The sequence below is a fragment of the Liolophura sinensis genome, chromosome 13 (assembly GCF_032854445.1).
Source record: "Liolophura sinensis isolate JHLJ2023 chromosome 13, CUHK_Ljap_v2, whole genome shotgun sequence".
NCBI lineage: Eukaryota > Metazoa > Mollusca > Polyplacophora > Chitonida > Chitonidae > Liolophura > Liolophura sinensis.
In genome coordinates, this window is record NC_088307.1 from 7,206,584 (window position 1) to 7,221,934 (window position 15,351).

At 38.9% G+C, this 15,351-nt stretch overlaps 1 protein-coding gene across 1 annotated transcript in view; it reads left to right on the forward strand.

The window, feature by feature from the left end:
- Positions 1-15,351, forward strand: part of LOC135480787 (coiled-coil domain-containing protein 180-like) — a 65,779-nt gene that overhangs the window by 164 nt on the left and 50,264 nt on the right. The window contains exons 2-15 of the mRNA XM_064760711.1: positions 511-695; positions 2,343-2,431; positions 2,744-2,801; positions 4,445-4,496; positions 4,965-5,069; positions 5,754-5,888; positions 6,423-6,518; positions 7,335-7,498; positions 8,808-9,007; positions 9,519-9,607; positions 10,174-10,296; positions 10,921-11,094; positions 12,533-12,648; positions 14,464-14,590. Coding sequence (XP_064616781.1) covers positions 511-695; positions 2,343-2,431; positions 2,744-2,801; positions 4,445-4,496; positions 4,965-5,069; positions 5,754-5,888; positions 6,423-6,518; positions 7,335-7,498; positions 8,808-9,007; positions 9,519-9,607; positions 10,174-10,296; positions 10,921-11,094; positions 12,533-12,648; positions 14,464-14,590 — 1,713 coding nt within the window. The remainder of the gene's footprint in view (positions 1-510; positions 696-2,342; positions 2,432-2,743; positions 2,802-4,444; positions 4,497-4,964; positions 5,070-5,753; positions 5,889-6,422; positions 6,519-7,334; positions 7,499-8,807; positions 9,008-9,518; positions 9,608-10,173; positions 10,297-10,920; positions 11,095-12,532; positions 12,649-14,463; positions 14,591-15,351) is intronic.

Below are 15,351 nucleotides of genomic sequence, written 5' to 3' on the forward strand. Positions count from 1 at the left end.
GTTTCATTTGTTCTTAGGCCCGAAAGGAGTTGGAGTCTTTCGGGGCTAATTTGTTCTGGAGTCAATTGGCCTATACATGTATTTTCATTGGCCTATATTTTTATGCAGCATGTAGTTATATTGTCATTTACTCACTTCATTTGATTAAGCCAGCTTTAATTTTATTTTATTGCATTCTGTTCCCCTTCATGGGTATCCAGTTCTGAAGCAGGACTACATGCGCGTAGGCCTACATGTAGCTGCTCAACATGGCAGCTGTTTGAGGAGCATGTACCGTGGAAGCCTTCGTGGCTATAATAAATCAGTTGTAAAACAAGTCGTTAGGTTGGTATCTTTTATTTGTATGAGACTTGTTTGATAACAAAGAGAATCAGCCTAGACCTTTGTTGAGTACGAAATTAATACTGTTAGCGTCAAGGCTCCAACAACGCTAGGCTAAGAAAAGGAGTTGGAGTCTTTCGGGGCTACACTTACCATTAACATACTTACGGTTGGCTTGGCATTGTGCAGGTTCAGCTTACCCAGAGCCTATCAAAGGGACGACGAGAACCGACGATCATCTCACGGGAGGATGGAATACCTCTGGTGCGGAGTGAGCAGAGGGACGGGCTTAATGGCTTTCTCAACAGCAGACAGAAGACCTGGGTGGACTGCTTCCCTAACGACCCTCACACAGAAAACCCTGTGCTCTACAAGTAGGCTCCCATGTATTTGACTGTTTTTTGTTTTATTGATGGTTAATGCCATCAGTAAAACATGTTACATGTGATCATCTTTATGGCTGGAGGAATTGGATTGCCCAAGATATATATATAGGGTGTCCCAGAAGTCGCGCACCATCAAGGTTGAGGTTGAATGCTTGAGCTACAGAGTGGTGTGTTGCCCCATCTCTTCCAAACATAAAAACCAATTCAGCTCTTTCTTGTACTGTCAGTTTATTAGCCAGAATTAACTCTGAAAGAGAGAAAAAAAATTTAAAATCAGTATTAAATCTGAAAGACAGAAAAAAAATGAAAATCAGGATGGTGCACAACTTCTGGGACACCCTGTATAAGTGTGTATGTTTGTGCTCCATATTGGTGCAAAACAAACGGTCTTCAAGAAATGTTATACTGCTCAAATGACCATAGCATATCAGCGTCATCAACCACTTATTGTCACCAAGGCCCCTACAGACAGTTAGAGCTAGGAATTTACAGGTTTTGTGGCACAAGCTGGTTTTGAACCCAAAAATTGTGTGTCATAGCTTATCCATTTTGCCATGGCACACTCTCAAGTGTGAGTTAATACTGACAAAATATGACTGTGGTTTACAAGTATTCGCAGGTGACATATTTTGTGTTTAACATACGACTAGTGCTGAACGTACTGTAAATGACCTAAAGTTTGCATGTGAATTACTGTTATTTACTCTCACACGATCTGAGTTGGCTGCAAGATAACACAAGAGCGAGATTAGCCCCACCCACCTGTTTTATTACCATGCATGTCACTTAGTAGCTCTGGTTGCCAAATCAATGACAGTGAGGTGTGCAGTCTCTCGACTAGTAGGCCTACTTGTACATCTCTAAATATACCCATGAATCAAATCGAAGAAAGTATCAAGACAGGCGATGTGTTACAAGTCTTTAAATTCCAAACACTGTCTGAAAGCATGACCATGCCAAACAAAGAATGTACATGCACAAGGTACACTGCAGATGAACCGATTATTCGGGTTAGGTCTGTGTAGAAGTCACCTCACACCGTTATCTGGTGAATGGTTATCTGCTGAGAGCCCTCATTATGCAACGAATATGTGTACAAATGTATTTCAGCTAAAAACGAATTATCTGTCATTTTCTTCCCGTGTCCATGTAATTCCAGGTTAGGATGTTAGTCTACACACATATTTTGTTTCTATACAGTCGGAACTGTCCTCATATTGGAGAAGAGTTCCTTTGTCCACACTTGTACTTAGGGAATCTCCCATTAAACACAGAAAACTTACTTTCGAAAACTACCACAGTTTACTTTTACTCCTTTTCAGTAGCTCTGTGTGTGTCCGTCAAATTATGAGACCTAATTTGTTTTCAGTTTTTATCACATGAGGGGTTCGCACAACGTCCGTCACTGGCTTTATGTCAAAATAAAATGCATGTTTTATGATTTTTTATTGAATATCAGCTGAATTGACATCTTTATTTATTTATTAAATTGAGGTGTACATGTAACTCAAGAATAATGCGCCTGTTATATCTGACAGTTAGTGCTTTGTTGAGCCTTTTGTCAAATTGGTTAAATTGTTTTATTAGTTATTTGCATATATGGTGTTAAAATGAATTGTTTACCTTTCGTTACAGGCAGTACACAGAGTTTGTGAGTTCAAAATTAAAAGTACCTGACAGTGAAACAGCTGGTGCTGAAGTCAGGGGGTTGCCAGATGTGGTTTGTAAGTATAAACTCTGTCAATCAGCTGTCACACTTGAGCTAAAGTTAAGTGGTGTTTTTGACTTTGTGTCTGTTCGGATTGAAACAAGAAGTTAAAATATCTGTATTCTGGTCTTTATGTAAGAAACGACGATGAGACATTGAAAAGTGAAGAAAACATAGAAATTGGTTTACAGTCGAAAAATTAATTTACAAACTGGAATTGGTGAATAATTAAAGAGGGTAGTTATCGATAAAATTTATTTTTTGCTGTTGAATTAGGTGGATGTTTTATGTATAAGGAATCTGAAATGAAAATAATTCACCTTTTCAGTGCCGGCACGAACTGGATCAGATATTATCGACAGGATTGCAAAAAGTAGACGAAATAGGTATGATCTGGTGAATTTGAGCGTGTAAAGTCATTTATGTTGACTATCAATGTATCAGTTGTACTTTTTGTTTTAGAGATCACCCGATTGAATTGTCATGGTAATTGCCTTTGCTATATGCAAGTACATGTATGAACAGTTATTCTGTCTTGTCAAGCTTTGCTTGTTGAGTTTGTTGAATTTCTGTTAATTTCAGATTGCATTTATCAGTTATATGTTTGTGTATTTCGTCATCAGTCTCAGGAAAGCTTTATCTTGTGAAGTGCACAGATAGGTGTGGCAGCAGTTTATCATCAGCCTCAACAGGTTTTCCTTCTGAGTTTCTGTGAAGTGCACAGATAGGTGTGGCAGCAGTTTATCATCAGTCTCAACAGATTTTTCTTGCTGACTTTCTGTGAAGTGCACAGATAGGTGTGGCAGCAGTTTATCATCAGTCTCAACAGGTTTTTCTTGGTGAGTTTCTGTGAAGTGCACAGATAGGTGTGGCAGCAGTTTATCATCAGTCTCAACAGGTTTTTCTTGGTGAGTTTCTGTGAAGTACACAGATAAGTGTGTCAGCAGTTTATTGCCAATCTCAACAGGTTTTTCTGGCTGAGTTTCTCTGAAGTGCACAGATAAGTGTGCCAGCAGTTTATTGCCAATCTCAACAGGTTTTTCTTGGTGAGTTTCTGTGAATTGCACAGATAGGTGTGGCAGCAGTGTATCATCAGTCTCAACAGGTTTTTCTTGGTGAGTTTCTGCGAAGTGCACAGATAAGTGTGCAGCAGTTTATTGCCAGTCTCAACAGGTTTTTCTTGGTGAGTTTCTGTGAAGTGCACAGATAGGTGTGGCAGCAGTTTATTGCCAATCTCAACAGGTTATTCTGGCTGAGTTTCTGTGAAGTGCACAGATAGGTGTGGCAGCAGTTAATCATCAGTCTCAAAAGGTTATTCTGGCTGAGTTTCTGTGAAGTGCACAGATAAGTGTGGCAGCAGTTTATTGCCAATCTCAACAGGTTTTTCTTGGTGAGTTTCTGTGAAGTGCACAGATAAGTGTGCCAGCAGTTTATTGCCAGTCTCACCAGGTTTTTCTTGGTGAGTTTCTGTGAAGTCCACAGATAAGAGTGGCAGCAGTTTATTGCCAATCTCAACAGGTTTTTCTTGCTGAGTTTCTCTGAAGTGCACAGATAAGTGTGGCAGCAGTTTATTGCCAATCTCAACAGGTTTTTCTTGGTGAATTTCTGTGAAGTGCACAGATAAGTGTGCCAGCAGTTTATTGCCAATCTCAACAGGTTTTTCTTGGTGAGTTTCTGTAAAGCACACAGATAGGTGTGCCGGCAGTGTATCATCAGTCTCAACAGGTTTTTCTTGGTGAGTTTCTGTGAAGTGCACAGATAGGTGTGCTGGCAGTGTATCGTCAGTCTCAATGGGAGGTTTTTTGCTGAGTTTCTGTGAAGTGCACAGATATGTGGCCTTCAATTTATCATCAGTCTCAGTAGGCAGTTTCTGGCTGAGTTTCTGTGAAGTGCGCAGATAATTAAGTGAGCCAGCAATTATTTTGAGTATGATCAATCTCAATCAGTTTTTTGTTTTTACATCTTTTGAGTTGCCTGTATTTAGTACATGACTTCTCTGAATGAGCCAGATTTTTGTGTTTGTTTGCAGACATGAGGCAGCTGTGGAGGACATGAGACATGAGCTGTCTGAGATCAGCCAGGTAAGTTTTTGAATTTTGTGATTAGCAGCGTTTTATCATATTGTGTGAACACGGCTATACCCATGGGATGTATACATGTACTACAGTCTGATGATGTAACATCAGAATGACGATTGTTTAATGGCACAAAAAAATGGTCTCCAGATTTGGTCAGTATCTTTCAGTGTGATGAATTATTGTCATAAACGTAATAAAAAAGTAATGAAGTTTTGTTTTGAAATGCTGTGTTTCACCTAAATTTCTGCATGTGAAAATGCACTTTCTGAAGCACATAAAGGCTTTAAAATTATACGCTTGAGGCCAACATTTAGGAAATTAAACAAACTTTACAAAAAACTCTTAAGTGACCCTCTAACATTGATGAATTAATCAGAATCCATCAAAAATGTTTCATTTGAAAAAAGCTAAACTTCAGGTGAAATACAGCTACCTGTGGCAATGCTGACGACTTTTCATCTTTCTGTTCAGAATCTGGAGCCGAGAATTGCTGAGGCGGGAGAGATGTTGATGAACAGTCTAGAGGAGAATGAGACAGAAATTAACAGACTGCTGGCTAAAGTTGAAAAGGATGAGGTATGTAAAGGACCAGTCACACCTTTACACTTACAACAGGTTATGACAACTTGCGAGTGAAAAACTTGGGTAATTGTCTTAAATCATGGATTGATTCTACAATAAGCTCTGTGGGATTTCGGCGAATCGTGATGAATCTGAAAATATCACCTGTATAATGCTCCAGAGGTGGTCAGAGTGGTTGGAGGTGGTTTTCATGTACGCACAAAAACAACCCGTGATCATCTGCAATCTACAAAAATTAATCTTAATCAGTTTAACATCACAAAGTTTCTGTGTGGACTGATAACTTCTGGTTTATTTCTTGCCACGTTTGATGTACATTATAAAATCGTTATCAAGCATTTGAAGATGCAACCAAAGATTCTAATTTATATACAAGCAGTGAAGAGAAATTTAGACAAAAACAACGATATTGTATGTACACCTGTTAAGTGGCTAGGCATCTAATGGTAACATCTAATAAGGTTTATTATAAAATACACATTGTAAAAAGATGTGATAACTGCTGTAAAATGTCTTATAGACAAACAAACTAATAGTCGAAGAAAAATCAAAGTCATTTTGAGGTAATCTAGTTTGAGCTTTTAAACATGAGTGAGTAAGTGAGCATTTTTGATCCCTGTACATGTATCTACAAAGTTGATATCATTTTCTGTTTCAACCCTTGTCCTGGTAACACAGGATCTCATAACGTATAGGATGCAGGGCTTATCTCAGCTATGGAGAGACATTGAGTCACATTCGTCTGTCAGACAGCAGTGGATTGAGGAGTTTGATGTCACTTGTCATGATGCTGAGAAACAGCGCAGCATGCTGGTAGGCCAAAATGTTTAGAGTTCCTTTGTCACATATCACATTTAGCCTTTTGTATATTGTCATGTTGATTTATTGTTAAGCCCCTCTATTTTTGCAGGACCAGCTTAGCAAACCCTTCCCCCCCAACCCCCCCCCCCCCCCCCACCACCAAAGGTTAAGTACTAGTACCTGTTCACTGTGACGCATACATAAAAATTACACTCCCTAGTACATGTGTTTTTTTTTTCCCCAAATATGCCGCTTTCCATAAAAATTTTTTCCAATTGTAAGCCCACTGGCTCTTTCTCAAAATCTGCGGATTATACCCTGTCATGAGTGTATCTGCTCCAGGCGAGCTGTTTGCAACCAAATCCAGTTTTCATGTAAAAGCATGTAGCCAAAAGGTAGAGGTATTTCAGACATCTGGGCCTAGTTTCACAACGCGGCGTATGACACATGTTTTTTTGTGCATATGTCATACGGTATTGTGTGATTATTGTACCTGTACAACATCTTTTTTAAACTGAGCCCTGCCTTCTAATTGATGTTGCCCAGGTGAGAGAAGTTTTTATGAAGTATACCAAACTGTTGGAGAAGATTTCCCATCTGTTAGAGCCGGACTTGCACAAGATGCTGGATAGAGAGTCACAGGTATGCTTATACCAGGACTATATTGTCATGCTAAGTTCCGTACAGTCGATTTCACAAAGCGCTTTTTGACCCATGTCAAATTTAAAACCTCGATATTACATGACCTAACAGGTTCAAACTCATGGCAGATTTGTCTAAGATGACTTCTGTTACAGTATTTCACCTAAAGCTTTTTGCAAGTGACACATTTTCTGTGAGGGTTGATTAATTTCGAATCTGAACGTCTTAAGTGTTAGCATCAAAGATGTTGTTTTATATCATTTACACTAACAGTACGTGCTTTTGAAAGTTCACTTTTACTTACCAAACATTAAGCGACACATAGGTTTCCCTATTTCAGCTGTTTCAGTCCAAAAATAAACATTTACATGAAATTTAAAATTTTTGGCTTTTCATCAAAAGTGACTGTATGGAATTGTGTCCAGATTGTTTCATCTCTTACTTTCTAACCAAAATATGTCAAACGCACGCACCGTTTCCGAGGATCTTCTAACCAGCATGATCTCTGCGGCATGAACCCATGTCCAGTAACATGTGAATGGTCATGCCTGGTTTCCTTCTACCGTAATCTTGGCTGTTGTTGTATTAAGGGAAATAATCTTTAGTGCGGCATAGAACACCAGTCAGATAAATACATCTACTGTGTCCAACAGTATTTTTAATTTGTTTGTTTAAACTATGATTTTACTACTCTTCATTTTATTATCTACAAATTTACCACTGCAAGTGTGATATTTCATGTACAGTCTCATGCATCATAGATCAGACTTTAATTTGGGATGTGTTATTTATCAAATGATTTTGATGCGTGCACAGATGATCAATCAGACGGTGTTGAGCAACAAACGCTCCTACGCCGACCTATTTATGCGGTTGATGTGCGCGGACATGGAAAGGGAGAGAACTCAGCATGCCTGGTGGCTTCGGCGCGTGGCAGACTGGAAAACCCTTCACACCAATGATACCATTGACAAGTTCAGGTTGGGTAAAAGTATTGTCTGTGCAACATTTTGTGACAGTCCGATGCAAACTGTGGTAGTCTACTTTAGATCAGCCCACAAGCAAATACCTAAAATTTCGCTCCCAAAGATGCATTTTTAGAGGCAAAAAGGTACAATAAAATATTGGTGCCGAAATTTACATTTTGCCATTGCCATATCACTCTATTGTCAGACAACCTCAAACACCTTTCAGTAGGCCTGGCAGACAGAACTTAGGCTTAGGTAAAATTTTAGGTTAATTACGATCACTTTTACGCTACGTCGTAGATCCAATTTCTTGTGACTTTTTAAGCAGCTATATAAGTAGCTCTGGCTGTCATGTTGGCTGGTCAATTTGTCAAATTTTTGGTATCCTATCTTTTATCATGGACTGTTCTCTTCATGAGGGACCCAAATGACATTTTGTGGTATTTCACAACTATTGCAAATTTGAACTTCTTCTTTAATGACATTTTGTAATGCAAAAATAAAATAAAATTGAAGCGCAAAGTTTTTATTGAAAATTGGTGCAGATGTAAAGGGTTTACTGCCCCTTAATTTGGCTTTATTACACCAGTGTTATCTCCCTTGTTTGTGGTTGGCAATCTCCCAAGGTATTTGTAGACAGACAAGAACATCCACCTCATTTAATACCCAGTATCCTTAGCTAAAGATAACATTAACTGATGCATGAAGAGAAGAAGTTTCTAGAGGAATAAGATGTTAAATAGCCACTCCAGTTCCAAAATGTGTGTTTTATAAAAAACCTTTTAACTACTGAAAAAAAAATGAATTGATAGCATGGTTGTGAGAACAAGTAATATTGGGGTCGCCGAAATACTTTTTTGTTTAAGGAACATTTAAGATGTATTCATATTTGTCGTTTTATTGCTGTATGGTATGCACAACTGTTCTACTCTGATATATGTGTAGAACTTCGGACGCTCAGAAATTTTTAAATTTTGAAAATTTATCAAAATTATTGTGAGAAAGGATAATGTCAAGTAAATAATGGGGGTCACTGAACTGCTTTTTTTTTGCCCTAATGAGGGTAAAATGGCTTATGTGGGAGTGTATTGGTATACCTGTACCTGCAGAAGTGAAAAGTGGGCCATATTATGTCATTTTAGTGATGCTTCACCCTCCACTGCAGCATCAGCAACGCAACGTCACAGTGAGCGAAACACATACTTCACAGATGTAACCAGGGAAATTACAAATGTGCAAAAATCAGCACAGAAACTATGGATTTAAACTGTAGCAAGCTCCATTAATTCGGGATTGCTGTATTGTTGTATTTTCCGATCAGAGCGTTTATGCAGAGTAAAGCAGTTGAGGAGCCGTCGTGTTTACAGATGACCAAAACCCTGACAGAGTCGCAAGTGCAGGCACTGAATGTGCGACGAGTCGACCTAATCAACAGCCTGAGGGATTTTAAGCCCCCTACCTCAACAAAATCTGCGGTATATAGCTGGAACTCGCAGATGTCCATCGTCAGTGAGGAAATAGGTAAAATAAATTATCAACTCACTTACTTAGCGATTTACTGTATTTAAGTTTAGTTTAGTTATTTCAGGAAACACATGACTGGTTATTGCCTCGACTTTATTATACAGCCACTCAAGGGCTTTTTTTTGTGAAACCTGAGTAACATCTTAGAAAAATTTATGCATTGGCATCAAAAGTATCATTTTAAGGTGTTTATGAGCTTCTGAAAGTGCTATGTATGGGTGAAAAAGTGCTTTAGTGGTTGCTTTATATGGTTGTATAGCTGTGGCTCTGCACTGTTCCTCTCACCATAATGCTGGTCATCGTTGTATAAGTTAAATATTCATGAGGAGGACGTTTAACACCATTCATATAAATTAATAAACCCACAAACAAGAATAGCAGGAGAATCTGCAAAATTCATTTCATCTCCAAAGCTGGGAATTACATGTAAGTTGCTCCTTTTGTGTACAGATTCTGCCTACATGTAAACTAGTTGACAGCTAATGATTTATCTATGTTTTATCTGCAGATCACCTGAACCAGCAATATGTGATTCGACTGAAAGAAGAGTATGAGAAGGTTGCTCAAACCTGGTTAGATGAGATTGAGAGAATGAAGGTGAGATGAGAGTTCAGTCCCAGCTGTAGTCACACGTATGAATAAATGGCATGGTTGGGTGACATATCTGTAAGGGGAAACAGCTGTATAACCGATAACATGGTGACCCTTTAGATTGTCCCAATGTGCATAATTTTGCATACGTTGAATTCTGATATCTTGGTTGTGCCACATCATAAAAACAAAAAGTTTATGCCTTTTAATATGACAGGTCATTTGGGATGCTTTATCAGTGCACATATACTTTTGGTTTAGTGTTGTCTCTTTTTGTAGCCAACAACCTGCCAGCAACTTGCGGATGGTTGTGGGTTTCCTCCGGGCCGTGCCCGGTTTCCTCCCACCATAATGCTGGCCACCGTCGTATAAGTGAAATATTCTTGAGTACGATGTGAAACACCAATGAAATAAATAAAAAAATCTTTTTTTGCATTAATAGCATCGTACTGGAACAGCCATCTCTGGATATCGTGACTTCTTGTGCAATATTTCAATGTCATATTGGCAAATGCCACTGGATGCATTTATATGACTATCTGTGTGACACTCAGATTTCTGCGTTATTTCAGATATCTCTTATTGAAAGTGAAGCTTGTACAGAGGAAGCTGCTCGTCTGGTTGTTGAGCGTGATTTTCTCCCCCTCATTGGAGAGAAACAAAGGGCTTTTGAGCAAAAAACAGAAGAAATGGAGGTTTGTGGCTAAAGATGGGACCAGGCCCCTTGGGGTGTTGTTCTTGAATTTATATTTGAAATTAATTTTAAACTTTGACATACAGACAGCTTTTAGTAAACTGCTTTATAGTTAATCAGATAAAGAGTCAGCAGTTCTAGATGGTAGGTTGAATTTTACATTTAAGAGCAATAGTGATCTCAGACCACATTAAAACAATGCTACTGTAAATCTTCAATCGTTTTGACCCCGGAAGCAATTTTTCAGTGGGATTTATGGATACAGTTATCATGAAAATGACGTCAAAAATGTCACTGAAGATGCAAGCTTCATAAAACTGTGCATATTATTTCTCTACAATCCATAATTCTCTCAGAATGTTTCAAAATTTCTGTACTCAGTGGTGGCTGTAAAATTTGAAGAATTAGGGTATTGTAATACCAAAAAGCAGTGTTTAGAGTAGAAAAAACTTCTGTGTGACATGGCCCCTCATGACCACCATAGAATTCAAACGCATTTAACACCATGAAGATGAAAAAAAAATAGAAAGTAAACCGTACTTTATTATTTATCTTTTATTATTATTATTTTTTTTTTTTACTTTAAACATCAGTCAATCAAACAAATGACTTGTTCTTAATACAGAAAGCGTTTGATAAGCACCACGAGGAGATGCAGTATAAGCTCAAGTCTCTGTTCAAGTACAGTCAGGGTGCGGCCCACATGTGGGACATCCACGAGATCGGGCTGGCCAAACAGGAGCGTGCGCTACAAGAGAAACTGGACGCTGGCCGACAGGCGCACGACCTACAGAACCAGGTAACGATGTGACGGACATCATGAGGTAGTGAATTGTGTGGTACTTTTTGGGGGGATTTTTGTTTTATGAGCAAATTCTTTTTGTCTGCATTTTGAATCAAGGAAGACATGCAGTGTTATTTACACCTGTGTTTGTATGTAGACTGTGACCATCAGGCCCTTTACCAGTGAGGTTTTGGACTAAAATCTGGTTGCTGTTTCAGCTGAGGTTTTAGGTCAGGAAGTTTTTCAGGTATCCTCCAACCATAAGCATGGCCCTGTTTTCATGAGACTCACTTAACTAAGTAACCGGTCCTGATAGCACAGTTGGTAGAATGTCCGCTTTGAGAGCAGTAGATTCAGGGTCAGTCCTGGGTCAGTCACACCTAAGACTTTAAAGGTGGAAGTTGTAACTTCCTCGCACTCTGCCGTTAAGCATGAAGGGAATAGTGCAACCACTGGTTGCCCTGTATCAGTGTAATGGCTCATGCTAAATACGCTCCATGAAGCTGACCACAGATCGCCGCCATGGAAGTGAAACATTCATGAGCATGACATTAAGCAACAGTCAGTCAGTCAGTAAATCAATCAAACCTGGTGCTTAAAAGAAGGTTGTTGTTATATCTTGAAAAGCGTTAAAAGTTCATAAAGAATTTTTAAAAATGCAACTCGAAATAATGCTTTCTAAAGCTTTTAAATCTGTGAATAAAAGAAATTTGTATGAAAACTTAACTTTTTTATTGCTAAATTATCATATTTTGTTTAATTTACTTGTTAGATGGAATACAGTTTGTTTAGTTTAAACAACCAACCCTGTTAATATGATAGCGAACAAAACCACCTACTGCAAGCTGGATAAATAGATCAAATTCCAAGCCTTGGACAATTTTGAGAGCAGCTTCAGTGTGAGTGGGCTATTGCTGATAGGTCCGAACTGTGTAAAGCTTGAAACAGGAAACAGATCATTACTGGGTTGGTACTGAAAATTGGGGCAATATGATTGGTTCAAAATGCAGTGTTAACTGAGACATGGTTATCTTCAAATGACTCTGGCAAATAAGGCCAAGGCGCAGCTGTTCTTTGAAAACAAGTTGGCAACTCTTCTCATAACCACTCAGTTTTCAACAAACAACAGAGAAAATGCTACTTTATTAATTAGCCAAAAACAGGAAAACTTTTTTCATAAAACTTTTTCCTTAATAAGGCTTAAATATGTAATCTGGAAACATATATATCTTTATAGTCACCACATATATGCTGATTTCATTATACAGTTGTTGGTGTTTTTGTTTTTACTGTGTTGTTGTTACTGTAGTGGTGACATCATAATCACATTGTTGCTGATTTTGTTTTTACTGTGTTGTTGTTACCTTGGTGTTGTTGTTGTTACCTTGGTGTTGCTGTTGTTGTTACCCTGGTGGTGTAGCTGCCCTAACCACATTGTTGTTGTTGTACACAGGAGAAGGAGGCAGCTCTGGATGCGGTGATGGACAGAATGAGACAGGATGGGTCAGAGGGAGCACTCGCTGAAAGTTTAAAGAAAGCCCTGGACATGCTCACTAAGATCAGAAACAGGTAAGGGTCATGGTCAAGTCAAAGAAGATTCGTAAGGATTTTATTTTCACACAAAATGTTCCCTAGACACAATATTTATGTCTGTAAACTGCATCATGTTAAGTAGTTCCATTTAAAAATACCCATTAAAGTTAGACATCCTGCATGTACCACGAAGACCTGGTCGGGTGCTGTTATGCCAGTAAGACCTGTTGGGATTATATATTGAAAAGCTCTCGCAATCATTGCCGAATCCTTGCATTAGGCTTACCCACTGTGTGCTTTTCTAGAAGCCATCATATGACTTAATCTAGAATTACCCCTACATATACATCTGTTAATTAACACCCTTAAGATCATATAAGTTTTACAACAAACATTTTGAAAGATAGGCTGCCGGAGTTGAATTAGATACTGGAAAAATGAGAATAGCATAGCGACTGTGCGATAAGATGACCGATTTTCACTCACGTACTGGCCACCGTAGATGATGCAAATGCGCTCCAAATCTGGTTTATCTGACATGAATTGAACATCCCTGAAATTGTGGTAGTACCTGTGGAGAATTTGGCACGGTTTCATAGTCCACAAAGTCAGGTCCAGCGATACTGGCTGCAATACCATGCAGTCGGGCCAGTGAATCGTGAGTTGCAGTGAGTGATGAGAACAGTGTGTCACTCAGCTGAGGTGGAGAGCTGCCCTGTAGTCTCGTCACCGCCGTAGGGCAAAGGCTAGCGGCTCCTGACAGTTCGTGCCACAGCCTGTTGTTTCAAACAAGCAAGTAGCTAAACAGCTTCTGCGTTCCGGGATTGAAAATCCAAAAGTCTTTTCTTTTTCGTTTGGCTTTTTAGGATAGCGTTTTCTTTTAGAAGGTCTCATATGACTACGATTGAGTCCCCTGTAATTAAAGGGTCTTTTTGATGAGACCTGGCTCATATTTTCTTAATTCATGGCATTTTTATGCCATGTATGTAACTTTACAGTATCCTGCATTGCGTTACTGCAGTTGCTAGCCACACTTGAGCGTGAAATAATCTTGAAATTAGCTGTAAATTGTATAATGATTTCCCCTGTTGTCTGTGTTGTACACATAGAGAAGATTTGTCTGCGGCGAATGTACTGCTGTGACGTCACAAAGTCAGCAGTGGGTTGATCTTAGTGGAGTAGATTTTCTGATGTTTGATGACCACATTCTGTGTTTTCTTTCTCCCGTTCTTGACATTTTAAATAATCGGAATCAATTCAGGTGACATCAAACCATCTACAGTATCTGCAGTTTGGAACACCCTGTGCTGGGGATCTTCTGTAATGATCAAGAACAATATACAGTAATTAAGCTAACAAGTGCTTTCAAGTGTGCATCTATACACAGAGAGTTGTTTAGAAAGTGTCTTGGGCAGTAGTTATAGTAGTGAAACCCACTAGCAAATGCAGTGGTCGAAACATAGCCCAAGCTTAATTATGGTAATAGTTCATGTTTAATGTACAGTTACATAATTATTTTGGGGTTATGTGCAGAAGTTGCGGGAAGTTAAATGTGGTATCAAGTCTCAGGTTTTAAAGAGCAACGTCAAGCAAACCTGTTGTCTTAAAGCTGAAAATGAATTATCATGAGCTGGAATTGAGCCTGGGACCTCACTGATCAGTAGCCTGTGGACTTCAGTTGGACCACATTGTAATCCACTGAGCCATTGATCCATTCTCGTCATGTGCCTCTTGTATGAAATATTTCACTGTTCTTGTGTTTCAGCAATGACACGTTTCACTCTTTTAGCCTTTAATCTTCACGTCTCTTGTGATTCAGCTATGACACATTTCAAGTTTCCTGTGTTTCAGCTATGACATCTTTCACCAGCAACAGGTCGATATTGTGCAAACCTACCCTGCCATGGTCACGCAGGAGCTGCAGAACTTTGATGCGTCGGTGTGCAAGTTTTTTGCAGTGGACAGAACTCACCCAGATGTAAGTCAGATTTGCTCTGTTACTTCTCTTTGATCGAAGGTTATTTTCAATCTACATGTGGTACCAGTGTCATATGCATTGAAACTTGGATAGAAGTATCAGCTTGATATGCACTGAAACCCAGATAATAGTTTGATATGGCTTGAATCCTGAATTGTAGCAAGTCAATTATACTTTTCTGTGATTTTATGAAACATATGAACATGTCAATTTCCACATGATTCTGTGCTGTTCCACTGTCTATGTTATGGATGCAATTAATTCAGCAAAAGCCTACTGAAATTAGAATATGTAAATAATATTTTGATCTCTTTAATTTTCATTGGGCCAGGCCATATTTCTCGTCCTTTATAGTTTTCCTGCTACAATTGTTGCTGAACGATCAAAGCTGTAATGGTTGTCTCCCTTGAGTGTGACTTAAATCCATAGCTATCTCCCCTTTGAAATAAACTTACATACCTAGTCCAGATGCTTGATCCGATTGACATGTAGGGTCACACAACACCGCCATTGCTACAGAGATAGCGTTCTGATTGGCTGTTGGCAAATCTCATGACAGCCTCGTTTTTGCAAACAGGTCAGCTATTTATGGACGATGGCTTTGGAGAATCCCTCGCTAACATGGCGCCATATGGCATACAGCTATCGGTATCATGGTTAACCTGACCCAGCTTCTGACCTAAACACTAAAATAAATCTGTTGTACATTAACAAAGGAATTTAATTTCCTTCAACCCACACGGGCTTGTTTGAAGGTGCGT